This window comes from Trichoderma evansii (genome assembly GCF_050947405.1).
Source record: "Trichoderma evansii strain SZMC 28006 chromosome Unknown GGI43scaffold_1, whole genome shotgun sequence".
Classification (NCBI taxonomy): Eukaryota; Fungi; Ascomycota; class Sordariomycetes; order Hypocreales; family Hypocreaceae; genus Trichoderma; species Trichoderma evansii.
The window spans coordinates 3089848-3115969 of NW_028145205.1; the positions used below are offsets into that span (position 1 = coordinate 3089848).

Sequence of the window (26122 nt, forward strand, 5' to 3'; positions counted from 1 at the left end):
GGGATTCTGGACAGGACATGTGTCGTCAAGGGAAAATAGCCGCGGACAAGGTGCCGTGGCCTACTAATCTAATCTCAATACGGGTACCTGCTACGGGGCGCAGGGGTCTGGTGGGCACGGTAGACTGCGCTGATGGCCAGGTACCAGGTACATGCGATTTGTACCGTCGCAGCGCGGCTTGCTGTAGAAAGCAATGGTTGCTTCTAGCGCTATATGCTGCCGTCTCGCTGGGCCTAAAAAAGGTGTCCTTTGGAGAAACGCGGGGTGGGTTGCTGGGAAAATGCGCGCCGCCACATGGGCTGTTCTGCCGATGGAGCGCTGGAAAGCTGCTAAGCTGCGCTGTAGGGCAGTTGTGCACCGCCACAGCGATGCCGATCAGTGGTGTGGATGTACCTTGACGGATCATGCTAAAGAATGTGTAGCTCGTGATCGATGCTAAAAAATGCATTCTGCGTTTCTGGAGATGGCATGCGCTGCAGCGCCAATGAGCGACAGAACCAGCGGGCCTATGAATTGGAGACGTCCAGCCCCTTGAGAACACCGCTGCGATCCGAATCATACGAGAGCGAAATACATCATGAATCCGTCTTCGGCGCTGAGGGTCTTGCGCCAGAGATGCTCGGGTGCGATCCAAGTCCCGCATAGAGCTGCTCCAGCTTCTCGGATGGCTGCGAGGAGCTATGCTACTAAGCAATCTGGCTCAGCAGTAGGAAAAACCTTGCCCTCAGTTTGTTAGGGAAGAATCATAATATTGTTCCTTACTAACTGTGCTCTTTGAATTGAACCCAGGCCCAATTTTACAAAACCTTTACTCGTCCTATCGGCAAGGTCCTCGTCCTCGCAGTCTTCACATACCAGGTCGCATACTGGACGTGGCTGAAACTCGAAGCCGATGAACATCGCGAAGAAACCGACGGTTAGTTAAGGAACCCTATTATTTCGAAGCCACGCCACGGAAGAGAGAGAATAAATGAAATGAAAAAGAGATGGGGGCTTCTTCAAGTAGCCATACGTTTTGGGGGGGATGGTGCTAACAAAGGATATTCATGGTATAGCAACCATTACTGCGCTCGAAAACACTGTAAACGAATACAAAAAGACAAAAGATGAGAAAAAGTAGGCATAGCGAGGAAATTATCTCTGTGGAGGTCAAGGGCTAGCAGCGGAACATTTTATAATGAGCACGAACAATTTCAAAATTCGAATACATCTGCTGATGCAAATACTGTATAACAACTGAGACGTCAAGTCAAATGGCTTTTAGAAGAAGAGTAAGGGGAAAGAGGACAAAGAAAAGGCATTGCCAATTAACGAAGCAATCACACAAGCAACTCTTATCCGTAAACACAAATATTTGTATTCCGCTCTATATTTCGATGCCGTGCCAATTTTAAATACGATTCAAATCGTCAGCCAATCTTCTAGCATCTATCAAAAAGCTGCAATTAAGCCCTCAAAACATCGGTCTTTGTCGTCAGCTCCTCTATCATCATATAAGTAGCCCGTAAAACGCCATGCTCCGCTTTCTTCTCAAAGAAAATAAAAATCAAGCCAGCCTCTTCAAATAGAGCCATAAACGCTAACCATAAACGCCTTGCACGTAGTCTCTCTCTCTCTCTCTCTTGCTCTCTCTCTCTCTCTCTATACGTCTTTTTATACACCTCTCTCAATGCTTCTATATGGATACTCGTTCCATTATAGCAACAGGCTTAAGCCAAGACCAACAAAACTAATGAGCAGCATCATGCTGGGCGCAATCGCCCTCGCAGCACTAATAATGGTTCTGGGCTCTCCTGGATAATTGCAAGTTACTGCTTGGCCTTGAGGGTCGCGTAAACCGTAACTCAAGTTGAATCCAGGTTGATCCGACAGGGGACATCCGAAGCCCATGGCCGCCGGACAACCCTGAACGACCCCATAACAGAGATCGGCGCAAGGTAAAATCTCCTTGTAAGGGCCCGGTGCAATCACTTCATCTATAAACGTAGTCCGAGACGAGTTGAAAGCCGGTGTCTGCATAAGCTGCTGTTTCAGAGCATCCGGGAGGAAGGTGCCGTTGGGAAAGGCTTGAGCCACGTTTCGAGGAATTGTGTAATTGCTTCCAGTTGAGAAATCCTCACAACGAGGTATAGCCACAGCACAAAGCCACTGTTTGTATGCAACATTACAATCGTCACAGGTGGCTGCCAGTGAATACCGTTGCGTAGACGGTGCTTCGCATGGAATTTGCATCATGACATTTTGGAAATTGCCATACATCGTTTTCGCATAATTATCGTAGAGATTACCCAGCTCTGTGTTATTGTATCTGTCATTGCCGGGAGCTGCCCATTGTACATCGTCACAAAATTCTAGGTCAGTGATGAGATTGCAGTTTGTCCCTTTCAAGTAGTTAGAATATCAATCAATCACCCCCATTTTCATCAAGAGAGGGGAAGGAAGAGCATACCTGCTGAAGTGTCAAAGGAAGTAGGCGGAAAGACAGTGCCGCCGCCCCCAACCACACCCGTGCTTTGTCTCTTCGAGCTGGCAGTTGTATTTCCTGGTATCACCAAGATTCCAGAGTAAGACGAGCTAGATTTGAGTCCTTCAAAATAGAACTGCTGTCTTGGCCAACCACCCGGGCCTTTGTCGTATAATTTACTTCGAACCAGCTCGTTGTTGTTCATCTGTCCATTATCCAGTTTTTTTGACGCGATTTGAGCAACATTATTCAGCCCACAAGCTGAGCGCATAAGCCCGTTGAGAATCGGCGCCTTATTCCCCTGAACATACATCTCATACTGTGGCCCGGCCTTCATGATGGATGAAATCTCTTGTTCGTCGTCTGTCAAGGGCGCCGTCTGTAGCAGGGCCGATGTTGCATCGCTATCCATCCACAGTAGCTGCCCGTCTATACCAGCATATTGATAGTAGTAGTCATCAACTGATGCCGCGATTTCAAAATTGTAAATGCCCTGAAAATCCTTCGTGACGTTTGGAGCCGCAATGGTCACATATACGTCGTCTGTCGCATTTAAGCCGTACATGATAGCGCCTTGCTCAAACGCCTTTGATTGAACTCCAGCGGGAGGTTTGGTCACATCGGGACATCCGTCCTTGCTGGAAGTAGATACATAGATGCGAAGCTGCGGAGGTGCTGATTCCGGACTTGAAGAACTACGTGGCTGAAGACAGGTATTTGCTGACAGGTAGAGCACCCTTGAGGGGCCACCACTGCCTTGACTGCCGCCATCATCACGCCCATGCAAATCCGCATCCCTCTTCAGTTCTAACTTGGAGCTCGAAGATCCTGTGTTTGAAGGGCCACTCAAGATGACGCTCTTGTCCACCACATAACAGGCAGATGCGCCTGGCTGAAGATTCAGCGGGATCGGTACATTGTTTACCAGGGGGGTGGCAACCGCAGGCGCTCGCCCTAGAATTCCTCGATCGAATAGAGCAAATTCGGGCGCATAATCATATTGCGGCTCAGTACCCAGCTGTAGAAGCTCTGCTGGCTTTATCAGGTCGGATATAGAGGGCGACGTAAGCTCCAGCGCAAATGCTGCGCTGGGTGCGAAGAGAAGGATATACAAGATCAAAACAACAAGCAGCCCTGCGAGCGAGGCCGCAAGTCGCGATCCCAGTGGACTCAGTTGCATCACAGGCGCTTGCGCGTCCGCTGTCTTGTTCGTAGTAGTAGTCTCGTCGGCCGTTTACGAGTAGGTCGTCTAATCGTGCGGCATGTCCTAACTTTGATATGTCGTCTCTCCGTAGCCATGTGATATCATGATGAATCTCTAGGGTAGCTCTATAATCAAATGCACGAGGGGTAAATAAAAAAGAAAGGAAAGAAGAGAACCGTTTGGCCCCCAGCTGTCAGTTTGACGTCCTTGGATCGTCAGGGCCGTTGTTTGTCAGATAGTTGTTTCACGATGAATACGGAGTACAAGATGCCGGTTATCTGGCGGGTGGCAGCTATCAAGGCGCAGGGGCCACACTGTGGTTCAGGGAGGGAGAGGCGCAGCTCCAGCCTGCACCGCCACGCAACCCAGTAGCTCGGACCCCCATTTTTGTTCCTCGAACACGAAGAGCGTCCATTGATGGCGCACCCATGCGACATGCTGGTTGTTCTAGAAATCGCATTGGATGCTCAGTAAAATGGCCATCTCAGGCAATTGAGGCGGCTAAATGACATCAGGGGCATCATATGCCGAATAATAGTGGCATTGGCTCGTCGAGGCTCTACAATTCACATGTATGATTCCTGGGACCTAAATCGTTCGATGCAAAGATACAAAGTAAACAAGTAAAAGAGCTTTCCACTATCAATGTGCATTCTCTTCAACCCAATATTTCATTGCGCCCTACAGCCTCCAAGTCATGACACCTTCTAAGACAAGCATACGTTATCAAAATTCTGGTTTCCATGCTCTTTATTCCCTGAATACCCTAGTCCTTCTCCGGAAATCTAGCATGTGCCGAGAATCCCGCGATGTCCCCATTTTATCCTCAATAGTCGATTGATTCAATCTTGCTGAGTCTGCATTTTCTAGTTTACAGCACCTGGTCCTGGACTTGAACAAGTGGTTTGGATTTGCGACCAAAGTAGCTGCTCAAACCGCCATGATTTACTGAGTCTTGTCAAAGGCGTCAGTCTTGGAGCGGAGGCCAGCAGAAGTGCCGGGGCCCTGGAAGTATCGGCCGAGGGTAGGGACAATGAAGGATCGGAAAACGATCTCAGCGCCACTACGGGTTACAATTAGGACCTTCTCATCTAGGAAGCTTTCTAGAGGGGAAACTTACCGGAAAGTAGGCAGAGCCAGCCACAGCAGGAAGATGAACTTGAAGACAAAATAGAAGGGGAACCAGTAAACGATGCTGAAGAAGCCCTCAGCGACCGTGAAGAAGGCGAAAACAACCCAGTACTAGAAATGATTTGAATTAGTCTTTGTGGCTCTTGGCTTGTGCTGATTGCCTTGCGGCAACGCGCAGGGAAAGGCAAATTGTAACTCACAGTCAGCCACTGAGTATCGTCCTCCTTGGACTGGGAGAACAGGGCGCCCAGAGAGTAGTAGCCAGGGACAACAAAGCCGGCAAAGTTTGTGAGGAGCTGGCCACCAATGTTGAAGATGATCAGGAAGAAGTAGAGAGCGACAGCACCGATGACGGCATAGGCCTTGGGAACACCAATCTGCTTCTCAAGGTTGTTAAGGGCGGGGTATTTGGAGAGCTATGCACCTCGTATGTCAGCACGGAAAAGGTCGATTGAAGGGATGGCCAAGCCATGGCAGCGTTGCAGACGGACCTCCTTGTCAATGACGCTCAGGTAATCCTGAGCCTTTGCCTGGGCGGACGCCATTTTGTCTTGGATAAAGCTAGATGCTCAAATTTGCGCAGTGGACGACGTGGTGATGCTCGCGACGACAGCAAAAGGTCCCCGCAGAAGAAAAAAGGCAGTGGTTGGTAATAGTGGCGCTGGAGGGGTGCGGCACGCAGAGCAGAACACTAGGGGAAGAAGTTTACAGAATCAAAAAAGATGGTGGAGAGAAGGGAGCGATGATGTTATAAAGAGGTTTAGAATCGAGCCCAGCTTAAGAAGCTTTGATCAGCGTCAGTGGCTTGGGGCTTGTGGAAGTAACAGGTTGCACTATGGCCTAAGGGAATGGAGCAAGCGACTGACGTGTGCTGAGTCGATCTGTACCGAACTGAAACTGGGTCGCCTTGCAAGTGTTAGGGCCAAGGTCTTGGGATTCGGCAAGCTACCTGCTCAGCCAACCAGACATCAGCTGACGGAGGGGTACTAGCCCTTGACGAGTTACATGAAGCTCTAGCATGCTCTGGAAGGGTCGGAAATACTGCGGTGCCCCTTCAGGTCTCTATTCTGGTGGAGGAGCAAACGCACACCTGAGAAATACGGGCTGTGCAGGCATTCCGACTGGCAATGGAAGACCGAAGATAACGCAACAAGATGGAGCTCTGCGGAGCATATGCCGAGTGTGCCTAGCAGGTACCCAGATGGGAGCAAATAGCGTAGAACCAAGTACCAATACAGAGCAGTGGATTAACACATTAGCATCATGCCGTCGTCCAGTGCCGGTTTGAGGTACTCGAGACGAGCAAACTACTCCGCACTACCTGAGTCGGTACCCTCTTAGAAAGGTACTAGCAGAGATGCTCGACGTCAGCAGCAAGGGGTTCTACGGACGAGGTCTCGATGAGCCGCCAGGGAGAGCATCCGACCAGAGGTTCTCGGGGGCCAGCAGCTGCATGCGCATGTGATATTACCTACTAAATCCTCCAATCCTCCATCTAGCTAACCTGTAAGGTTAACACACAGGACTGCAGTTAGGCAAGCTGCATAGGTTAGTGCATAGCGCATAACAGATGCTACTTGCTAGGAGTACCAGATAATAGTAAGCTGCATAGGTAAGATGCCTGCATCGACCTTAATAAAACGAAAAAAATAAAGAGAAATAGAGAGAGGGTATGTGTGCATAGCCAAGCCATGCATACCGTTTCTTGCTCACTTGGGGACTAAGTACTAAGACGGCGCAAAGATGGCATCTCCTCGTCTGAAGATGAAAGTTTAACCATCGTCTAATACCGATCTGAGGATATACTAATACTTTTTTTCACAATTGTGCCTTTACCTGCCTGAATAAGGAAAAACAAATGTTATGATAATATTAGAAGCAATACAATACAAGATGTGGACAGTCCAGCTCCTCCTACCGTCTGCTCGCATGACATAACATGCTTCTGTTGTTATTGTTGTTGTTATTGCTGCTGCCCCGCTTCCTCGAATCTCGCCCACCGGGAGCTGGAATTCCACCTAATTAGTGCGCAAGCCTGCTTACCTAACGCCAGCACAGTTTGTTATTTTGCCTTTTGTTTAGTTTTGCCTAGTTGGGTTTTCTTACCCAGTTGGGGTCACCTGCGTCCGTCCGTCTACTTTTCTCCTCTCGTTGGCCTCGCAACAGAAGATCAAACCACAACAACAGCTGCAGTAAAGACGACTCGGCACCAACCACCAGGTGCGCGCATCGAGAGAATTGCTCGTGCAGGTCCTGTGCAAGTCGCTCGCATCTGCCCTTCTCACTTATCCAATTTCTGCTTTTCTTTTTCTTGCTCGCGTCTGGTCGCGGCGGGATCCGGCCTGTTCGTGTCTCCGGCCACAGCCAATGTTTGTTGTCTAGTAACTTTTTGTCGTCAAACTTCAGCCCTGCAAACTCTACAACGACAACTCTCATTATGGAGCAAGGTGGGCCTCGACCAGCGGCGGCGATTGCTTTTTCATCCGTGATATTCCATGGCCCTGTCAAACTAACCATTTGTCTCTTCTCGCAGACAATTCAGCGACACGCGCTGCGGCCAAGGCCCGAAAGCGCCCTCTCTCTCGTGCCTCCACAACATCGATTCACAGCGCCGCTACTCAGCCCAATCTAGACCAGTCAGCTTTTGCAGAGGCGTCTGCCCTATATACCGGCCAGTGGATTCCGAGCGAGCACCATAATCATTCGAAAGACATGGCCGCTACACCGCAAATGTCCCCTGAAGACATGATCCTGCAAGCGGCAACACATATGCAATCATCGAATCACGACTTCTCCATGGACGGATCTATGGGTGCCCCCATGAGCCACCATATGCAGTATCAGCAACACCACTCAATAGCGAGGCATCCCTTGCCCGCGGAACAATACAACGCGGGCGCGAGCTTCACCGAAGGCGACAGCCAGATGCTCGATCGCGAAGAAAACGAGGATGGCGACTCCATGAACGGAGCTGCTGGCACCATCAAGGCAGGCACAAGATCTAGTGCCAACAATGAGTTGGAAATGCGGCATCTTTTCAATGCAAACCGCCATCGCAATCTGCAAGAGGTGGCACGCGAGCTGCATGGAAATGAGCGGGGCCCCAATTCAGAACGCACCCGCCAGGTTTTTGCCATGTTATGGTATGCGCCATCTATTAATTTGATAAATATTGTCACGTTGCTAATCCTTACCTCTCTTACGTCTCCAGGATCAATTCAGTTTGCTCCAAGGGAAAGGGTTCTGTTCCTCGCGGCCGGGTTTATGCCAACTACGCTTCGCGATGTGCTACTGAAAGGATCACGGTATTGAACCCAGCTAGCTTTGGAAAGCTAGTGAGAGTTCTTTTCCCTGGCCTCAAGACACGTCGTCTTGGCGTTCGAGGCGAATCAAAGTATCACTACGTCAACTTCTCTCTCATTGAGGATCAGCCAGAAGTGCAGGAACCTCAACCGCAACCGCCGCGGGCGCTCTCAGAAACCAAAACCGTTCCTCAAACTTTTAGGTGAGTTTCAGCATGGAAATAGGATTCTCCTCCAGAGAGGAAACATGAGACGTTCTATTGCTGACCCTTTGCCAGCGCCCCAACACAGCATGGAAACAGCGTCACCAGCGATGCTTTGCCTTCACCTCAAACAGCCACACAGCCTCAGATCCAAAGACCGCCTGCCAAGTCATCGGGCAGATCTCATAGCGTTTACAACCAACCAGACCTCAGCAACTTTGACAACGTCAACTCCACATCCAATAAGACGCACCTAGAGTTGGCATTCCCCCCTCTAGACGAATCCGCTTTTGAACAATCTGAACCAATTGCGTTGCCTCCGATCGAATCTTATCTACCTAATGGAACCGACCCTGATGCGGCCAAATCATTATCTGCACTATACCGATCACACTGCACATCTTTAGTAGAATGTATCCGATACTGCAGAGAAAAGACGTTTTTCCACCTATATACATCTTTCCAAGGCACTCTCACCATGCCAGTTCAAAAGCTTTTTGGGAATCCTGCTCTAGCTCCGTGGATCGAAGGCTGTGATATTGCCTTGTATCAACGAATGATGCGAATTGTCTCTGGTTTGACGCTTCAAGTCGTCCCCAAGCCCGTTCTCGATACCCTTCGCAGCATTTCCGAGAGGCTGGTTCCTCATATCCGAGACTCGTTTCAAGGCCAACCCCAGCACGTCATTGCGGCCAAAGAATCACCAGCAGCTATTTTTGCAGGTCTGCTGGACCGTGCGCTGCGAGTCAATCTGACTGCGCATGCCGCCGCCAACATGCTCTCGAACCCGGCCAATCGTGATCAAATGTATATCGATTGGATAACCATGATTCGTGCTCGCAAGATTGCTGAGAGCGTGCCAACACGTGGGATGGACGACGTAGTCAACCTGCTCGTGACGGAGATTAGAGACTTGCTAGACCCAGCAAATGTTCCGTGGGAAGTGGAATGTCTGACGATTTATGGAGATGTAGCCACCCGCAGCGGTCGACAGCCGGATGGTGATGGCGGTAGCGACACGTCAGGCCAGAATGTCCTAGACAGATGGGTCAATTTCCTCCAGAGCCTGCCTGGAAAATTCCCTTACGCATCCCATGCAGATATTGTGTGGTGCGTTGAAAGGGTTGGAACCGCCGTCATGAGAGATCTCACACTGGCCCAAGGTAAGAGCTTTGGGTCTTGGTGGGTGACAAAGACGTGGGTGGATGAAATGACTTGCTTTTTGGCCGAGCAAGGTGGATTCTTGAAGCAGGGTGCCAAGACACCCGAACCAGCAGCGGAACCTCAGTCTCAGGCATCTAGTAAGCCCACGAGCAGGCAAGCCTCTCGGTACAGCAGCGGGAGTGACGACGTGAATCTAGCCCACGTATCACACACCCAGCCCGGACGAGCACCATTTCCGCCGCCAAGCAATACAAATCCTGCCCCGATGGCTACGGATTCCCATGATGATAGTGGCATAGGTATTCGAACCCCTGAGGAAGACTTTCCCATGGATAAGTTCACCTTTTCAGGAACAGAAAACCAAGGGCTGGAACTGGCCACGGGCGCTGGTTTATAGTGATGTCTGGCTGTTGGCGGCGCATGACTTTTACGAAGACAGAGGGTGATGGAGGGTTGATGAAGCTATCAACTGCTTCCTGACTGACGCCAGGATCAGTTTAGCCTAAGCTTGTTACAACAGGAGATGGACTAATCACTGATGATCAGATGATCGGATGAATGGATGAAGATACGACATCTGGACTTGTAATTCAAAGGCTCCCGCGCGGGTGGTCCGGCTGTGGGAATGGTGTTCTTTGTTTCTTGCTATATATATTTTCAAAAGCCTTGCGGGCGAGTCTATCTCGTCTCCTGCGGGTTATATTCTTTTTTTTATGTGGGAGGGCTATAGGACCGGGCGCGTTGGGATAGATGGGTGTTGGGAATCACTGGATAAGGTGTACGATGTATTCATCACGTGTTTCTCCGGAAATGGAGTGTATGGGTTCTCTATTGCAGACATTTCTCACTGATATTATGATATTTGTAGCTGGCTTGAACCGAGTATGCTGTGTTGCGTGGCTCAGCACTCTATGAGAATGGGTATTGGGGAAATGATTATGTCTTGATATGACTATTAGTGCGCGTAATGCAATCGATTGGGCGGTAATTAAATTCAATTGCAGTCCGGCATTAGAATTCGGCAGTGAGAATTATAAAAGCTTGTTGCTCCTGACTACATTTTGGAAAACGCTGACTTGCTGGCTTGGAGACGAGGCTTAAGAGGCAACGTGATGATAATGCTACCGCGGCTCTTTGGTCTGCGAGGATGTACTACCTGGTAAGTGTGGGCGAAAACATTTATTAACAATGCATATTTACCAACCAGGGTGATTTAAACAGGGGCCACAATGTGCCTCAAAAACGCGTTCTTAATGTTTCCGCTGACCTTTGCGCTTCCCAGTTTCCCGAGGCTTCTATCATAAACAATCTACATGTAGATTAATTAAACCCTCGTCAAAATCCCTGTTGATCTATCTATGCTGACGACCACATCCCGTAAGCCGCCACGTTATTTTTAATGTAAGCTGAAAGGCAGCTGTGCTTTGATTTTATAACTACAGCTGCTAGTCTCTCTGCTTCTGAAAACCAGCGGCAAAATAAGCATGAGCTACGTATCTAGACCACGCCATTCATATTAATAAAGCAAACGACTAATGGCCGCGATTTGCCAACGGCTACCCTATGCTGAGCTGAACGTTGAAATTCCCTCGAAACCGTTCCCGTTTGGGACGAAACGGGGCACCCGATCAACTAATGAGAGCAAATCGAGGGTGGAGCCTTTCCAGCGCCGTTCCTCGGCCGACTCCACTATTGGCTCCATAAACAAGGCTCTGGTCCATTCGGAGGCCTTGATGCGTTCGGAGGCCAATACGCCCCTCCACGCCGATTCTGGATCCCTCAGTCGGTTGTGAATCCTGGCTATGACTGGACTTGGCCATCCTTTTTCCCATGCGATTGGATGCCATATAAAGTGTGGCTTTCTTTTTTTTTTTCTCACTCTTCAGCATATTATATATCCAGACGCCGTGTTTTGACGTCGGCCACTCACTTTTGCTTCTTATACTTTCTTTTTGTTTTACCTTTGCATACAGGCAAAACGCAGCCGGATAAAGATATAAACGTCCCCCGGTGGACCTTGAAATCCCTTTTAGCGCATTTCATCTTCAGATTCCGAGATCGCTTACTCGTGTGAGTCTCAACAACGAGCGTCATCACCATGGTCAGCGCCACATGTGACAATTCGTCCGACCTGGGCTGGATTGTGCAGAAGTTTGGTGGTACGAGTGTAGGAAAATTCCCAGACAAGGTGAGTGTCGATTTTTTTTTTTTTTTTAAAAAAAAAAAAAGATGAAGAGGCCTTCTCTTCTTAAGACGTCGCGGGGAAACATGCTGACATGTGTCATCTCAGATTGCTCGTGATATCGTCAGGTAGGTTGGCGCATTTTAAAACCAGATACGATGAGTCACGCAAGGCACAGAAGCTGACAGATCGCGCATTGAAACAGAGCAAATCTTTCACGGCATCGAGTTGTTGTTGTGTGTTCTGCTCGTAGCACGGGCAAGAAGGCCGAGGGCACTACCAGCCGGTAAGAAGTTCTCATTTTATCCCGCGCATTGGGGAGCCATATCCTGCGATTCCAGCATGTGCTCATTTAATCATTCTAAATCTAGGCTATTGGCTGTTTTCACAAAGCTAAAGGACCTTGCTACGCCGATCAACTCTGAGGAGAAGCAGCAGGAGCTGATTGAGCAAGCTACGGGGCTCATTCGAGATGTCTGCAATGATCATGTTGCTGCTTCCGAGACCTTTGTCAAGGACCCGCAGTTAAGAGAGGAGCTCATTGAGAAGACCAAGTCAGAATGCCAGGAGTTGATTGAGTATATCATGGCCACTAGGAGATTCAACCTTGAAATCAACTCAAGATCAAAAGACCGCGTCGTTAGCTTCGGCGAGAAGCTTAGCTGCCTGTTTATGGCGACGCTACTAAAAGATTCGGTACGTTGTTTTTCAGAAAATTTTACGGCCTTTGTTGTCATCTCGCTGACATGGTTTGCCCCTTTATTAGGGAGTCGATGCTGAATATGTTGATTTATCGGATGTCTTGCACAACGATACCCCTAGCCCCTCTCTGGACGCAGCATTTTACACCCTGACTATCAATGCATTTGTCAAGAAACTTGCAGCCTGTGAGAACCGAGTTCCAGTTATTACGGGATTCTTTGGAAATGTTCCCGGCAGCTTGATGGACGGAGACATTGGCCGCGGGTACACTGATCTCTGTGCTGCCCTGTGCGCTGTGGGATTGAAAGCCGACGAACTGCAGATCTGGAAGGAGGTCGATGGCATCTTCACGGCGGATCCATCAAAGGTGCCCACGGCTCGACTGCTGACGTCCATCACGCCCTCAGAGGCCGCTGAATTGACATTCTACGGCTCCGAGGTCATCCACCACCTTACCATGGATCAGGTTATTCGGGCGCACCCACCTATCCCTATCCGCATTAAGAATGTCAAAAACCCTCGTGGAAATGGCACAGTGGTGATTCCAGACCCAGTCTTGTCGGCGGGACAGCAACTCCACCGATCACGGCGTTCGGAAACACCCCTATTCAAGAACCCCAAGCGGCCCACGGCTGTTACTATCAAGGACCAGATTAGTGTCATCAACATTCACTCGAATAAGAGGTCCATTTCACATGGCTTCTTTGCACGAATTTTCCGCATCCTCGATAAGCAGTCCATCTCTGTTGATCTGATCTCTACGAGTGAGGTACACGTCTCCTTGGCTATCCATGCGGACGGCATTCGATCGGAAGCATTCGAGACGGCCACACGGGACTTGGAAGAGTGTGGAGATGTCAGCGTCTTGACGGGCATGGCTATTCTGAGCTTGGTGGGTGCTGACATGAAGAACATGGTTGGTATCGCTGGCCGCATGTTCTCGACACTCGGAGAGCACAACGTCAATCTGGAGATGATTTCCCAAGGTAAGCCTGCATGAGCTTTTTCTTCTCTTTTTTTGTCTGAGATATCAATGACTGACATTATATTCCTCCTCTAGGTGCAAGCGAGATTAACATTTCGTGTGTCATTGACGCCTCCGACGCCACGAGGGCTATGAATGTTCTCCACACTCATTTATTCACATTCCTGGAGTAGGGCGGGTTTGGCGATGATACCTAACATGGTGGCGCTGATTATTTTTACAGCATGTTTTCGCATATACGGTTAGGATAGGGCATTTCAGAAGTACTGCAGAGGGCGAGATGCATCGCGAAGTGTGGTGTTTCTATTATAATTCTCACCACACGGTTGGCTTCTCTTATTTTTTCTATTTTTATTTATTCATGGTTGCGGTTCGATGGAGAAGGATCTGGGTTGGCCATTTGCCGTTTCATCCAATGTCCAGTATTAGTAGTGTATTGCAGCGCAGCTGAAAAATCTGTAGATGATAGATAGTTAAGACTTGAAATTATTCAATCTTCTAAGCATATCAAAATTATGACAAAAGGAGACTGGCTCCCGCTAATTAGTAGGATGACCGTCATTCGATTCTTATAGACCGTTGTGTAACTTTGACCCGCGACACATGTGCTAATGGGCTAGGTTGGAGAAGAAGGTATCTTTGGTAGTGGATTATGGGCAAAGGTACCTAGCGAAAGCTCGGTGAGAAACCGACGCCAACTTTCCCCACCTTCGACGCTTGTTTATTACACACTTACACTCTCCTATATCTGCTGCATCTTTACAGCTTCAACCAACTAACAATACACTTCCGCAACAAGCATTACGACGACGATGCGTCGCGCATTGCCTGGATTCACATAGAAACCGCCAATGGTGTCTTATATACCGCCTATTTCACGAATAGCGCAGGCATCATCGCCTGTGCACCATCGCCACTATGTATAGATCTGGAGGTGGTGGCCCTCGGGCTCGGGGCAGCATCTTGGGAGCCCTGAAAGCCACCGAGATGCTCGACTCTCGAGCGAGGCTTCCAGCAGGTAAGAGCTGACACGCAGATCCTTTGTAACCTTTTCAGGGATGGTATTATGAAAGTTTAATGGCAGCTAATTGGATTGTTGTGCATAGAAATCATGGTGACCATCCTCAACTACCTGCCCGTGGCCGATCAGATGCGCTGTGCTCGCGTTTCCCACCGATTACAAGAGATGGTATACGATGATACTCGGTGGGTGTCACGGTTGAAGAGCATGGGGTGCTGGGACGAACGAGAGGCGAGACAGAGATTTGAGGATGCAGTTCGGCGTAGGCGAGAAGCTGCTGCCGCGGCGGCTGCTAGTCAGTCTGCTGATGCTGCTAGCAAAAGAAACACAATTTCGTCAGCCACGATATTCGATGCTACAGTTGAGCAACAACGTCGGCAGCGTGCTGCTTCAGAACTACGAGACGGATTCGAGACCATGAAAATAGGGACAACCGGCACTACTGAGGACCCTGCGTCGTACCTCGACGTATTCAAGCATGCGAAGAGCGTCAGAGGAGGCGCAAGACAAGAATATGGAAAGATATACAAAGCACTGGCACCTTTTTACTTCGATCTTGTCATGGCGAAGACGCATACGGACCCAATCGTATTCAAGGCATTTGTCGACCCTGAACAGCAGGCCCAGATGCTGGCCAACTTGCACCGATTTGCAGCGAGTGACTGGTCTGAGGGATGGAGCCATAGGGATTCGAAGCTGATAACGATGATGAATATCTTTGAGGCCGCCGTTTTGCGCGAGTTTGAACAGGGCTATGAGTTTTGGGATGTCGATGGGAGGATGCATCGATATGCGTATGTTTTACATACCCTTAACGGTGCTAAGGCTGGGATCGATCTCTTCGTACAGAAACACCCCCTCTTTAGTGATCGCGACGTGGTGCATAATCCTATGGACTGTTTGAATCAAGCATTTACGGACGACATAGTGGTGGAGCCATCCCGACGCTTCTTCGAGATCCTGCTAGCCAAGGTCAATGACCAAGCCAGTGTCCTGGAACGAATATTTCCAGAGCCTGCCATTGTCTTTTGGAATCTCGCTGAAAAGATAGCAGAAGACATCGTCGCTGAATACACGACCCCCTTATTCGATGAAGCACACGAGCGCAGCATTGCTTCCTACCTCAAAGCTGTTTCTGGCATATTCGAACAGACGCTGAGGTTCTTTCAGTCACTGAAACCTCCCAAAGGACCTGAAGAAGATTTAGGAGACCGTGCTAAGCAGCTGACCCTGAAAGTATTTGAACCTCATCTCGATTTGTACCTGCAGGAGGAGCTGGACTTCTTCACCAAACAGGCGGAAGTTGAGGTTGTACAATGGGAGAAGAAGCTTTCTGAGCAAGATTCCTCCTTGGAGTCGTTCTATTATTCCAATATTAATCGTTCTGCAGAGAAGAACGATTTTCTGAGCTCGTTCAAGAAAGTAATCATGATGCCTGTCACGGTTCTTCCGACATTTCCAATAGGCTCTCCATTTGCAACAACGAAGCCGACATCTCCACCCGCAGTTACTGCAAATGGATCTGCAGTATTAACTCCTCAGTCCTCCCGACCTCAGACCCCGGGGCTAGGCAATGAAATCCAGGGACGAGGCAGCCCAATGCCAGGTGCTAAAGCTCCGACCGATGAGCTTGCAGCTAAAGCAGCCATCATGGCATCGAAACTAGAAGGTATCAAATCGCTCTTCAGTATCGAAGTAGCTCTAGATTTGGTACACAAGGCCAAGGGTAGTCTGGGACGTGCTGCAGTTTTAATCCCCCTCGGTGGACAGGCTGGAGGAGAAGCTCGTGAGCAGTGTGCTAACATCTTCATTGCACTCGTTCGGATACTTGGGCAGAGGCACGTCAAATTTGGATTCGACATGGCTGTTGACCATCTTTCTCATTATAACCCAAGAGACGTGAGCGATCATGATCAAAAGGGGGTTGCGCCGCTCGTCATGTTTATTGAATTAGTCAACGTTGGAGATCTCATTTCCCAGATGATTGACGTCTTTTACGAACAACAACTCTCAGCGCCTAAAATTGCGGACAAGAATGACTTCTTGGACCCTGCGGGCTTAGCCAAGAAGAAGTTTGAGCAGATGCTTGATGAGAGTGTTGCAGCAGGTCTGAACAAGGGCATTGATGTGCTCATGGATGAGGTCGAGTACCTCCAGGGAACCTTGCAGCAACCTACAGACTACAATCCTACTCCCCGCGCGTCAGCAGCTGATATGAATAACCGGCAATCCAACCGAGCAACTATCGGCTCCATGGCAGAGCTAGATATTGGACCGACGCCCACAGCTCGTCGCATCGTCGATCTTGTTAGATCCCACACTAACATGCTGGTGGGTACAACGGAGAAGTCGATGCTCGACGTTTTCAACGGTGAAGTTGGCCAACGACTCTTTACGGCTATATGCAAACACCTCAAGCGACAGCGTATCAGCACCGACGGCGCTATAAAACTCATTTCCGATATGAATCTCTTCTCTGATTACGTGAGATCGCTCCGAAACCAAGACGTGCTACCATATTTTGCTGCGCTGCGTGAGCTGAGCCAGATCTACCTCATTGACCCTAGCCATGCCAAGGAAATGGCTACGGTTATTGCAGACGGTGATCGGTTTGGTGGCGTGTTTCGCGCAGAAGAGGTGTACGAGTATGCGCAGCGAAGAGCGGATTGGTACCAGGTGAGAAGGAGTGTAGAGAGGGCAATGTATGGAATGGACTGTGTGGTAATGTGAGAAAGATACCAAAAGAAAAACAGCGATTTCAGTCTATTGGATAGAGACATAGGGGTGATGAGCTGATGAATTATGTGAGACATGAAGAAACATTCGATAGTGACTGGGATGAAGAGACGGGGGCTTCAAAGTCACATTTGGATAATGACTGCGCTTAGATATTATAAAAATGGATAGAATTTATATATACAACTTTGTACAGCGGAATTGAATGAGAAGAGGAAATAGATGAATTTGGCAATATATATATATATATCCATCTGGCCATAATCTATTGGCCCCTGATTTTATTATGAAGACTAAACTCCGTCGTAGATGTGGTATATGTGCAAGAAACTAGTTTCCAAACGCCTTTCCAAGTGCAAATAATAGAAGGAGAATAGCAAAGCCTGAAATTTGAAGCACAATGACCTTGCTCTACCTCTGTCCACCAAAGTCCAGTTTGCGGGCTACCTTGGCACCTCTATCCTCATCCGCCACCATTCCAGGTCGTCGCTTCAAATCCATTCCCATCTTGTCTTCTCCGGCGCTTTCGTCTTTGCGCGGCAGGTCATCCTTGCGTGTGGGCTTAGGCTCAGAGTGCCACCAGCGGTGCTGGAGCATCTCCTTTGCGGTGATGCGCTTCTGCGGGTTCAGGGACAGGGTCTTCATGAGCAGGTCGACACCGTCGGGGCCCACGATGCCGAAGCGCATCTCGTACCAGTCTCTTCCTCGCGTGGGGTGCTGGCCTGGCACGGTGTATTCCGGTAGTCTGGTGACGCCGGGCCAGTTGTCTTCTGTGGGGGTGCCGATGGCTTCGCAAATCATCTTGATCTGGTCGAGCTCGTTGTTGCCGGGCATGTATGGAGCTCGCAGGATGAGCTCTGCGAAGACGGTTCCGACGGACCAGACGTCCACTGCGCCGCTGTAGTATCGGGCACCGAAGAGCAGTTCGGGAGGTCGGTACCAGCGGGTGATGACGTTGGATGTCATGTGGCGATGGGGGTCGGCGAAGCTTCGCGCAAGACCGAAATCAGCAAGTTTGACTTCACCGTCTGCAGCGATGAGCAAGTTGTTTGGTTTGATATCACGATGTAGGACAAAGTTCTCGTGGCAGAACCATACAGCGCGGGTCAGCATGCCCATCCAGGCCTTGATGTCGGCGGCACCGTAGCGGACATTGTCGGTGTCGCGAATGAGCAATTCGAGATCGCCGAGGGGGAGGTACTCGAGCACCAGGTTGAGGTTCTGGTCCTTGGAGGAGAAGACGGAGAGGAAAGATATGATGTTTGGGTGTTGGAGCTCCTGGAGGTGCTTCAGTTCGCGGACCGCGTCGGGGGCCATGCCCTCTGTGTATTCCTTCTGGACCTTGATCTTCTTGATGGCTACGCGGGCCGCAGGGTTGGAGCGCAGATGGCCAAGGAAGACGACAGCATAGGTACCTTCACCGAGCTTCTTGCCTTTGACGTATTTGCGCTTTTCCTCCTCGTTCATCTGCTCGGCGAAATCGAGAGTCGGAGCGAGTGTCTGGCTGGTTGGCGCGGGCGCGAGGGCGGGTTTGGGAGTGCCATTGGATGAAGTCTGGCCTGAGCCGGAAGCGAGGGCCTTGAGAGGCGAAGAGACAGCTCTTAATGTTTGGAAATTCTCGTTGTTCTGGTTTTGGGTGGAAGAGGTGGTCGTGACGACAGGGGAGAGCGCCATGGTGGCGGCGGGTGCTGTTTGGTGAAGCTGTGAGTGGTGCGATGAATTTTGTGATGTCTGGTGAGAGATGAGGGGAGATATTAGCCAATTGTTGGGGTGGGCAGTCAGATAGTGTGTATGAGAGCTGGCATTTAATACGTCTTTCGGTGGGATGATGAAGTTGCAATTGATGGCAGCTATCGCTATCGTTACTACACATCACCTCTTATCTTATCGGTGCAGCCTAATACTAGGTAGTACCTAGACCCTCATAGAAAATAGGCGCCACTAGAAGTACTCGCGAGAGCTTCGATGTAGTATAATTTCATCTGCCTTCTACCGTGATAGTTGACACTCTATAAAAGCCTTCTGTTTTGGTTTTCTCCGCATGATAATGCTTTATCTAAAACTCCCTTACATTTTACTTAAATTGATATTGCGAGTGTTATTGTTCTATGTCTATGGCAGTTAAGGCTAAACTTATGGACGCTTCATTCCATCTATATTGTTACTGTAATACTCTGTCTTTAGTATGATAATCTATGCTAGGAATTTTTGAGTGCTTATTATTCGCCTATTTTTATGAAATTATTAAAAGGGTTTCGTGTATTTCGCTCATCATCACTGTCGAACGGGTTTCGTGTGCCACAGTTGGACTCCAAAAGAATGCATAGAGAAACTCTCCTTATAATTTTGCCTCTAAGCCTATACTAATACTACTGGAGGGATGTTTACGTGTAATAGACTACAATACATATTATTTCCTTTTCATGACCCTCCACTTTCTAATCTACTACTCCCTGTGGCAGAATGGAGACATAATCTATAGCCGCTTGCTCCAAAGCATTTCCAGTTCCCCTGATAGTTAGCTTGTCCCCCTTGGCAATCTTAACTCCTTCGAACGTAATACGCATTGCTGAGTGACAATCAAGGAACGAGCTATAGTCATGGCCAAGATAGTTTTCTGAATCGCCTTTCCAAGTTCCGACAGATTTGTCATTAAGCAGTATTTCGTAGTTGGCGATGCCGCCCATCACATCGTAATAGTTGATAGCGACATTGTACTTTCCGCTTGGGACATTCAGTTTCGTAGTAGCTATGCCAGTTCCATTTGTCGCGATCGCTTTGTACTTGGATGCGCACTCAGTAGGATTAACATCGACTATCGTGAAGTTTGAGAGGTCCATTGCTTCAGCTTCAATGCGGTGAGGGTGGTTTCGAACACGATTTAGTTGATCTGGAATACTCGAAAGATTGCGGTAGAATTCGCTAATGGCATCACGCCATACCAAAGAGTGGCCAGCTTGGTATGTTAGTCTGTACAAGACCTCTTCATACCTTTCGGCATCTATTTGGCCTAGAAGTGACTTCCAAGTAGTTGGAAAAGTTTGTGCCGTTGCAGATCCAGAGTAATGAGCGTCGTAGAAATGTTGGATGACCGTCTTACCAGAGTGTAGCTTGAAAGTATAAGGCACGTGGTGAAACCAAAGCATCAAATTGTCAGGCGTAGTTTGAGTATACTCAAACATATGAGCAACTTCTTTGGCGTATTGGCCTGCATTCCCCGTACCATTCGATACAGTGCGGTCCATACCAATAGTTTTGCTATCGGCTCGTGTCCACTGTCCCCAGCCATTGTTGTCCTGAGAGGCTGGATTTGCGCCAAAGTGAGTGTATAAAATATCGGTAAGAGTCTGAATACCGAGGTTGCCACTGTAGTCTTCATACGCTGGCCATGACTTCATGGACATACCCACAATGGCTGAAACGACATCCTGGTTTAGGCCAAACGTTAGACGAGTCCATTCCTCAACTAATTCTTGAGAGTCTGCCTGCGGGTTCCAGGCCAGCCGGCCAAAAGCGAACATGTTGGACATTGCCAAGTGACTACCGATCCACGTATCATCAACACCGACGTTGATCACTCCAGCATACCCGCCAAGTTTGTGGTTGAATGTCTTTCCAGTAACAATATCGCGTACATAAGATTGCTGGCCATTGTATCGCATATCAAAACCCAGGATAGTCTGCCACAACGGTGGGAGATAGACTAGATGGCACTGCTGGCCAAGATACTCTTGAGTGACTTCAAGCTCTATTGAGACCGCTGTTTTGGGTATATTGACAAAGAGAGGTGAGGGGGGCTCTCTGACTTGGAAATCAATGGGGCCGAATTTGATCTGGACTAGAACGTTGCTGTCAAACTGTCCATCTAGATCTTTGAAGAATTCAACGGCAGCATTGGCTCGATCGGCTTTCCAATCGGTCTCATTTAGCTGGTCATAGACAAAAGCTCGGAATACGACGATACCGCCATGCGGCTCAATAGCCTTAGCAAAGAGATTGGCGCCTTGCGACAAAGTGCGATTATATGTCAACGGCCCCGGCTGACCCTCTGAGTTGGCTTTGACTAAGTAACCTGCGAAATCGGGGACAAGTTCATAGATTCTGTTGGATTTATCCGTCCACCATTTGATGACGGTCTCGTCCAAGGGATCGAATGTGTCCAAATCTCCTAGAACCTGTGGCGAAGCAAAGTTGAGTGAAATTCCTACTTGGACCCCCCATGGCCGGAACAAATCAGCAATTCTCTTGACGCCCTCCAAGTTCGTCTCGTTGAGAAGAGTAGCATCGGCATTAACGTTGTTGATGACGATACCATTCAGGCCAACAGAAGCCAACAAACGGCCATAGAGCGGAACTCGAGAAAGATCCTTCTTGACATATCCATTCTCAAAGAAGATTGAAACACCGCCGTAGCCTCTCTCGATGCTGCCCTGGGCCGCGGTTTCTGCATTGAGATTGTCCCATTGGTTGGACCATCGAATTGGCGCGCTTGGGTTTGAAGCGAAGGCGACTTCAGAAAAGTTACCCTGACCAAGCAAAGAGAGGTACTGGAAAGCACCGTAAAGTGCACCCCTCTCATTCTGGCCAATGATCTGTACTGATTCGCCTTTGGTGCTTAGCCAATATCCATCTTCTATTAGGTCTAACTTTGGCGTAAGCTTGCCGCAGGCTGATTTGTAAGAGTCGAGAGTAGAAATAGTAATGGTCTTTTGGGTGGAACAACTCTTTTGGCTTGAGCTGACGCCCAGACTGACACCTAGAATGCCTTTGATACCCTTTTGTAACTCTGATGCAGCACTCGATAAAGGCCCATTTTTGGTGGCATTGAGGGCAACAATGTGGCTTGGAAACGAGTTGAGATGCCCTCTTGTAACAGAGCTTGGAAGCGGAGCATATCGCAGCCAGGCGTCAATGCCAGTTTCGGCAAAGACAGGCGCAATGGCCGTGAGGAACAGAAGTAGAAGACTCTGCAATATCATAGCTGTTCCCTTGTGCTCTAGACTGGCTGCATGGGCTGTCAGTTAAGGCATCGTAGGAATTCAATGATCGTTGCCATTTTATATGTAGCTACACCGCTTCCACTTGTCCGTGTTGCTGATGGAGTAATCAATCGAACTTCAACTGTCAATGTATCTCAAGTATGGATCAAGCTGTCCAGTCTCGGCCTTGTCGACCAGGAAAAGCGTTTAGCCTAAAATACAAGAAAAGAGAAGCCCCAGAGTCCGCCTGGAGATCTTGGCTACATTAGAAACTGAGGGGTTGGTGGATGGATCTGCAGGTTCTGTACATATATGTACCAATGTATAAACTGTCGGATGGCTGGGCGATTATAATTTTTGTGAGACACTGTATGTAGTTCAACTGTGCGACTCAGATTGTTCTGAGTCTGCTTGTTGCTAGCTTGAGCGACGCAAAATACACGCTCTTTGTAATATGCAGTGTTCAATCTCATATTAATTAATTATGCTTACATGGTTCTCCATATTGTTGCTACTCCCCACGTTGAAGGCTACAATGATGGATGGTATCTAATACCGGACCACAGCCGAAACCCCACAGACTTGCGGAGTAGTTGTGAGCTCATTGAGTTGCTAAATTCGATCTAGTTGAGGGGCACCGGCAAAAGACGACCGAATTGGTTCACTTGATACTCAATTTCTTTCACAGATTTATTAGTGGATTAAGCGAATGCTTTGACATAATGGTTGTATATGACAAATGAACCAAACCCCATAACTATTATTTACATATTAAACTTGTCCGGCTAATTATGCAACTACGTCATTATTAAAAGCTACGATGTGGCCAAGCATTGGCTCCATGGAGCATTTGCTAGCAAGAATTGCTTGAATTGATGACTATACAGGATCTGCGTAGAAAGAAGAAGTGTTTGGTCCAATAGGGAGTTTTCTCGGCAAGGATGTACCCGTTTTTGTATAGCTGCTCTCTAACATCAACACAGCTCCGATATCGTGCAATTTGCTTATTGGTGGGCCGATATAGCCTAAATGTGCCGGCGTGATTAGAAGGTGATCATGAATCTGGTATACACAAGTAAGGCCTGTATAAATGAATGCATATATGAGTAATTCGTTTATTATTTTAATACAAAAGTCGCCATATTAGATGTACATAGCTTTCATACGGAAGTTGACTCTATAAATGAATTCTTATTTCCCTAGGTACTTAGCTGATCCTTTTCATCCCCTAACAAAATTTCATGAGTCAAAAATGCCTGTATTTGTGATAATAGCAAGGATTTCATATTAACTCGAGTATATTTGGATTAATGCGAAGTAATATCTCCGGGTTTCATCTTCAAAACATGGCTGCTTATGAATCCAGAACAGGAATAAGCCTTTGAAGAAGCCGAAAGACATCTTATCTACAGCTATTTGAAGATTCGTCTGAATCTTGATTTAAAACCAACACAGTTTTACAGGCATACTATTTATGATATTGTCATATTACAAATTTAGCAAATACTCTGCTTTAATCGAAATACAAGTAGAGACTACTTTACTCTTCCGCCCGTCTCATCATGAGCCTATTCAGATTGCTCAGCTAGACACACCACCACATAGGGAAATATGATGTATCATCTCTCACTCAATTATGGAAATGGTTTCAACTAGAATATCATCATCATTATGAAACGCAAAGAAATTGGATTACATGCATGTGTATCTTCGTTGAAGATAGCGCTCTTCTCTATCAGATACCAACTCTTATACGACTTATATATAAAGCCAGAACAAGAAGATGTCTGCCTTAGCTGCCTATTTAATAATCGTCCTGGTTGGTCGCAGTTTGTAAAGTCTATTGGCTTGCTACTATCTCGATATAGTAGTTGGCGAGATATGCCGGAATTCCGTACGTAACTCCGATCGGATCCGAAACAAACAAAACGCGAGACCGAGCAAGTGTTGAGGAATCATTTTAATTATTGCGTGAGAATATGCATAACAGTCTCCGTATTTTATCATTTGGGCATGATTTGCATGCAAACGTTAATATGGTGGAGCTGTAGCTGGGAATAGAATCAAGCTAGTATCGCATCGCTTTGCTATGTAGGTAGGCCAATCAGTCCACGCATATTAATATGCGACTAATACGAGCCGAGCCGAGCCGACGTTTTTTACCATAAAGATGGGAATCACTCTTTTATTCTATTCATTAAAATCATGATAGAGAGAACAGGCCACATAGTTGCAATATCAATTCCAGGATACATCTGCCATTTAGCTAACAATACGTGGAAAGTGAGCTGTATTATCTATACTTGTATTGTCACCAGATAGAATACTAAACAGAAACATAGGCATGTCGAGATAGAAACCTACCTCTACTAATTTACGAAGAAACTTATAGGCTACTTGATACTGGCAAGATATTTTTCTGGGTCGCCAATACTGCTCTTTCACTACGAATCTATCTTCTCGGCATAATTTCCACTTCACATATAACTCTACTTCATAATCCAACCGACTCCTACTACCTGCCTTACTTTATCATCAAAAAGAAGACTGGAGAAAAATGATGCCATCTGTTGCTAGACAAGGCATTACGAAGGTGTCAAAACTACCTTCTCTTGCAATTATTGATGATTATCTTAACACATCCAAGCCTCACTTCGCGCATATTCCATCATCTAGGCTGCAAATTACTACATTTAAAGATACCATTAACCCTGTTAATGAGGCAGAAACTACTCGTCTAGTTGAGAGGCTCAAGCCTTTTGAGGCTATATCAGCGATGCGCGAACGAACTGCATTTCCGGGCTCGCTATTGCGTAGCTTGCCTAACTTGAAGCTCTTGTTGGCCACCGGCACGCAGTTTGAAATGTTTGATCTTGCTGCTGCTCGAGAGCTGGGAATTGCTGTCGTTTCTGCCCCTGGTCTTGGTCGAACAGATAGGCTCGATGGTACTGCTTCGCTGCCTAACATTAAGAAGGGCAGCGGACATCCAACTACACAGCACGCATGGGCCCTCATCATGGCCCTTGCTCGCAATATCGCTGCTGATGATGCATTGCTGAAAACCGGCTCTGGATGGCAGAGCGGTTTAGCAATGAGTCTGACGGGGCGGACTCTGGGAATCGTTGGGCTCGGGCGACTAGGCGCTGCAGTTGCACGCATTGGATATCTTGCTTGGGGCATGAATGTAGTATGCTGGAGCGAGAATCTGACTCAGGAGAAGGCCGATCGTACGGCAGCCGAAGCTGGTTTGCCATCAGGGGTATTTAGAGTGGTAGGAAAAGAGGAGCTCTTCCGCAGTGCCGATGTCATCAGCCTGCACTATGTGCTCAGTGATCGCTCACGACATGTTGTTGGGGTCAAAGAGCTAGAACAGATGAAGAGTTCCGCAATTCTGGTCAATACATCTCGTGGACAACTGATAGACCAGACAGCTCTCCTGGACACGTTGGAACGAGGGGCTATCCGTGGTGCTGCTTTGGATGTATTTGATATTGAGCCGCTGCCATTATTTAGTCCGTGGAGGAGAGCAAATTATTGGGGTGAAGGAGGACGCTCACGCTTGATTACTACACCACACATGGGATATGCTGATGAAGGGCTGATGAACGCATGGTATGCCGAGACAGCGGAGAATATTGATCGTTGGTTAGAGGATAGAGAAGTGCTACACCGCATTGCTTAGCTGGCAGCTGAATTCAGATAAATGGCGATAAGCTTGTTTATGGTTTTATTTATGGTTTAATTTAACATTCACTCACTACAGCGTTAGATTCTCGTAAACATATAGCATTAAAAATATCTATAAGGCATCATGTATATCCATGTCCTCCGCGTCTTCATCTTGGCTGCCCAGTTAAGTGCCATTACTATTATCTTACTGGCAAAAAGGATAAGCTTAAAATTATTAGAATTTATCTTGGTAGGGGATAGAGCGCTTGACTACACAGCCGGGGGGGGCTATTGAATATTTTCGAAAAGATGGAGGTGAGAATGGGTATTACACAACCAAGGCGTTCTGAGTTAGCAAGAGTGTGAGGAGAAGCAAGTAT

The 26122-nt window shown here is 48.0% G+C and overlaps 9 protein-coding genes across 9 annotated transcripts; 5 read left to right on the forward strand and 4 right to left on the reverse strand.

Annotated features, from left to right (window-relative positions):
- Positions 1 to 577: 577 nt before the first annotated feature.
- On the forward strand, positions 578 to 1120 carry GGI43DRAFT_378961 (uncharacterized protein; the record flags this gene model as incomplete). Its single annotated transcript, XM_083202768.1, has 3 exons — positions 578 to 706; positions 790 to 916; positions 1056 to 1120. The coding sequence occupies 3 exons, from the start codon at positions 578 to 580 to the stop codon at positions 1118 to 1120; spliced, it is 321 nt and encodes a 106-aa protein (XP_083066613.1).
- Positions 1121 to 1338: 218 nt separating this feature from the next.
- On the reverse strand, positions 1339 to 3942 carry GGI43DRAFT_391811 (stretch-activated Ca2+-permeable channel component-domain-containing protein). The gene is made up of 2 exons (XM_083204484.1): positions 2450 to 3942; positions 1339 to 2381 (listed from the first exon to the last, which is right to left on the reverse strand). Exons 1-2 carry the CDS (start codon positions 3642 to 3644, stop codon positions 1696 to 1698), a joined length of 1881 nt encoding a protein of 626 aa, XP_083066614.1. The 5' UTR covers positions 3645 to 3942; the 3' UTR covers positions 1339 to 1695.
- A 671-nt stretch (positions 3943 to 4613) lies between these two features.
- Positions 4614 to 5344, reverse strand: GGI43DRAFT_378963 (TB2/DP1, HVA22 family-domain-containing protein; the record flags this gene model as incomplete). The annotated part of the gene is made up of 4 exons (XM_083202769.1): positions 4614 to 4731; positions 4789 to 4910; positions 5000 to 5215; positions 5291 to 5344. The coding sequence occupies 4 exons, from the start codon at positions 5342 to 5344 to the stop codon at positions 4614 to 4616; spliced, it is 510 nt and encodes a 169-aa protein (XP_083066615.1).
- A 1508-nt stretch (positions 5345 to 6852) lies between these two features.
- On the forward strand, positions 6853 to 10522 carry GGI43DRAFT_391815 (RFX DNA-binding domain-containing protein). The gene is made up of 4 exons (XM_083204485.1): positions 6853 to 7246; positions 7333 to 7942; positions 8011 to 8304; positions 8380 to 10522. Exons 1-4 carry the CDS (start codon positions 7237 to 7239, stop codon positions 9863 to 9865), a joined length of 2400 nt encoding a protein of 799 aa, XP_083066616.1. The 5' UTR covers positions 6853 to 7236; the 3' UTR covers positions 9866 to 10522.
- A 717-nt stretch (positions 10523 to 11239) lies between these two features.
- GGI43DRAFT_391818 (aspartate kinase) lies at positions 11240 to 13861 on the forward strand. The gene is made up of 6 exons (XM_083204486.1): positions 11240 to 11656; positions 11759 to 11778; positions 11856 to 11936; positions 12022 to 12346; positions 12417 to 13338; positions 13413 to 13861. Exons 1-6 carry the CDS (start codon positions 11567 to 11569, stop codon positions 13508 to 13510), a joined length of 1536 nt encoding a protein of 511 aa, XP_083066617.1. The 5' UTR covers positions 11240 to 11566; the 3' UTR covers positions 13511 to 13861.
- A 215-nt stretch (positions 13862 to 14076) lies between these two features.
- On the forward strand, positions 14077 to 17355 carry GGI43DRAFT_391819 (exocyst complex component Sec10-like protein). The gene is made up of 2 exons (XM_083204487.1): positions 14077 to 14355; positions 14444 to 17355. Exons 1-2 carry the CDS (start codon positions 14256 to 14258, stop codon positions 17086 to 17088), a joined length of 2745 nt encoding a protein of 914 aa, XP_083066618.1. The 5' UTR covers positions 14077 to 14255; the 3' UTR covers positions 17089 to 17355.
- On the reverse strand, positions 17356 to 18965 carry GGI43DRAFT_391820 (kinase-like domain-containing protein). The gene has a single exon (XM_083204488.1). The coding sequence runs from the start codon at positions 18766 to 18768 to the stop codon at positions 17506 to 17508; it is 1263 nt and encodes a 420-aa protein (XP_083066619.1). The 5' UTR covers positions 18769 to 18965; the 3' UTR covers positions 17356 to 17505.
- Positions 18966 to 19407: 442 nt separating this feature from the next.
- GGI43DRAFT_34326 (glycoside hydrolase superfamily) lies at positions 19408 to 22541 on the reverse strand. The gene has a single exon (XM_083202169.1). The coding sequence runs from the start codon at positions 22071 to 22073 to the stop codon at positions 19533 to 19535; it is 2541 nt and encodes an 846-aa protein (XP_083066620.1). The 5' UTR covers positions 22074 to 22541; the 3' UTR covers positions 19408 to 19532.
- Positions 22542 to 24258: 1717 nt separating this feature from the next.
- GGI43DRAFT_34330 (glycerate dehydrogenase) lies at positions 24259 to 25854 on the forward strand. Its single transcript, XM_083202170.1, has 2 exons — positions 24259 to 24356; positions 24416 to 25854. Exon 2 carries the CDS (start codon positions 24631 to 24633, stop codon positions 25753 to 25755), a length of 1125 nt encoding a protein of 374 aa, XP_083066621.1. The 5' UTR covers positions 24259 to 24356; positions 24416 to 24630; the 3' UTR covers positions 25756 to 25854.
- Positions 25855 to 26122: the final 268 nt, after the last annotated feature.